The sequence below is a fragment of the Chelonoidis abingdonii genome, chromosome 15 (assembly GCF_003597395.2).
Source record: "Chelonoidis abingdonii isolate Lonesome George chromosome 15, CheloAbing_2.0, whole genome shotgun sequence".
Classification (NCBI taxonomy): Eukaryota; Metazoa; Chordata; order Testudines; family Testudinidae; genus Chelonoidis; species Chelonoidis abingdonii.
The window spans coordinates 31683884-31686305 of NC_133783.1; the positions used below are offsets into that span (position 1 = coordinate 31683884).

The 2422-nt window shown below is 39.9% G+C and overlaps 1 protein-coding gene across 1 annotated transcript; it reads right to left on the reverse strand.

Annotated features, from left to right (window-relative positions):
* Nucleotides 1-443: 443 nt before the first annotated feature.
* Nucleotides 444-1985, reverse strand: CH25H (cholesterol 25-hydroxylase). The gene has a single exon (XM_032770300.2). It carries the CDS (start codon nucleotides 1945-1947, stop codon nucleotides 1120-1122), a length of 828 nt encoding a protein of 275 aa, XP_032626191.1. The 5' UTR covers nucleotides 1948-1985; the 3' UTR covers nucleotides 444-1119.
* Between the last annotated feature and the right edge of the window lie 437 nt (nucleotides 1986-2422).

The following is a 2422-nucleotide window of genomic DNA, read 5'->3' on the forward strand; positions in this document are numbered from 1 at the left end:
ACTGAGGCCAGAAGCCCCCCAGTGAAGTAGTAAGGGCCTAGGAGGCCCAGAAACAAGAAGGTTGCTGGGAGACAGAATTTCCCCACCAACTATAAACAGGCAGGAAATTCTGAGAGATGAGACTCGATCCTGACCCACCCCTAGAAGGGAGCATGGGACCCACTGAGGTGGAGAAGAAGCCCTGTTACAGCTCTTACCAGCCTTAAAGTTGCTTGTTCTTCAACCAATGTTCTTCAAGATTCATGAAAATTAATGGAAAAATTCCTCTGTTTTGTGGGCATTCGAGTCAGATTCCTAGTCAGGTTTTTGCAAGTCAAAAGCAAATAATTTGGTTGGAGGACAGCTTCAGGCATTTCCAATCAGAATCATTTTCTGAGGACCAAATATAAGGAAGCAAAACACAGTTTTAAACAAACAAAGATTTATTTCCCACTTAAAAAAAAATAGAGCATATATGGGGGTATGCAATATAAAGATCCAAATTCTTGCAAAGAAAAACAATCAGATTAGACATTTAATGCCATCCAGCAGCAACCTTTTTTAAATAAGTGTACATTAAGAAGTCTAAGAAACTATGTGTGTTGTTTCTATTCATATCACAAGTCCTCTTATAACAGCAAGAAAATATTTGTTTCTGTATGTATAAAATACAGTAGCACAATATGCTTTATAAAAGCTAGCATATTCAAAGGAAAGAAGACAGCAATTGTCTCTTATGCTTTCCTTATAATGTGACATTGTTTCCAAACAAGTAGTAACAGACATTACGTATGCAATTCCATAAATATATATAGACATTAAATTAGATTTGTTATAAATGTTTTCACACTATACACCTCTACCTCAGTATAATGCTGTCCTCGGGAGCCAAAAAATCTTACCGTGTTATAGGTAAAACCGTGTTATATCGAACTTGCTTTGACCCACCCGACTGCACAGCCCCGCCCCCTGAGCACTGCTTTACCACAGTATATCCAAATTTGTGTTTTATCGGGTCATGTTACATCGAGGTAGAAGTGTACTTATATTCCATAACTATATATTTCTGTGGCTCTGAAAAAAATATAATCTTAATTTATTAGCTGTACAAAATTAGCTAGGTAACAGACAAATTCCCTGTTATCGTTGTGAATGTGCCTGAGCAAGTGTTCCAAATAGTCTGTCCCAGTGGGTGAAGTAAGGAGCATAGTTACATTTGAACTTCAGGTGATGGAGATCGTGATGCGGAGCTCCTCCATACAAGCCAAATGGCATCAGTCTGTTTGTTGACCATGGAAATTCATAGCCTGAATGATCCTCCACTGACAGCCAGATATTAACAAGGAAGAAAATCATTTCTGTCAAAGGATGGCAGTTCAGCAACACCGGATTTATGGCAGCAAAAAATCCCAGTGAAAGTAACTCCCAAACACTTGAGTACTGTGTGGTAAGAGCAAACGTAGATACATGCTTATGATGAACCTTGTGAAAAGTCTTGTAGAGCCAAGGCACCTTATGATGAAGCAAATGCCACAAAAAATACTGGAAGTCAAAGAGAAGCAGGCAAACAGTTACATCCAACAGGACCCTCGGCAGCTCTGGAGCCATTACTGGTAAATCCACTGGTCTCCAGTACCAATGAGCAAGTGTCACTGGGAAGATAAAGACAATGTGATGATAGACACATTGAACCATACAAGGTACCATCATTCCTAGAGTTGGATAACTCAGAGACTGGATTTTGTATTTTCTCACAGCTGGTACTTTAGTGCTTAAGAAGTCCAGTGCAACGTAAGGAAGACAGAAAGTCATGTAAACTGTAAAAGAAAACAGCACCGGAAAGTAAGGTGACTTCAGCAATTGCTCCTTTGCTTTGACAAAGTCCCAGAAGAGCTGCAGAGTGACTGGCTCTAGCCTCTTCTCCATTCCGTAACTAAGCAGCACTCTGTGGTGCACGCTGCAGTTCATGTTGATGCTGTCTGAGGCTGCTGTGATTGTGCTGCTTTTGTAAGACTTTACCCCACCCAGTTAGTGACATCATACAAAATGTGGTCGCAAGCACTCCAGAAGGAACTCTCTCTCTCTCTCTCAGTCCAAAAACAACAAAGTGCATTACAGTGTCAGAGCTGGTAGATGTGTCTCATTAGCCCATCTATACTGGAGACTAATTTTGTAAATTGATGAATAGTTACAGGACAAGGCAATCATTAATATACCAAAACCCCCTCACTGATTATATGAATGGTAACTAGAAACAAACGAGTGTGCTATCCCTGAACACTACAAACAGGAGAAAAGGTTGGAGTAGGATTTTCTGTGCCACTTTACCCCATACATTTTAAAGAACTGTCATTGTATCATTTTGTAAATTAAAGCAGTGGCAGCTCTGCCTCAACACCCATAGCTACACATTAATCAGGTCAAAATGTTGTATTTTTTTCTA

What these genes read in the sequence shown, in the direction of transcription:
- CH25H (XM_032770300.2), bottom strand. Translation starts at nt 1,947, where the DNA reads ATGAACTGCAGCGTGCACCACAGAGTGCTGCTTAGTTACGGAATGGAG.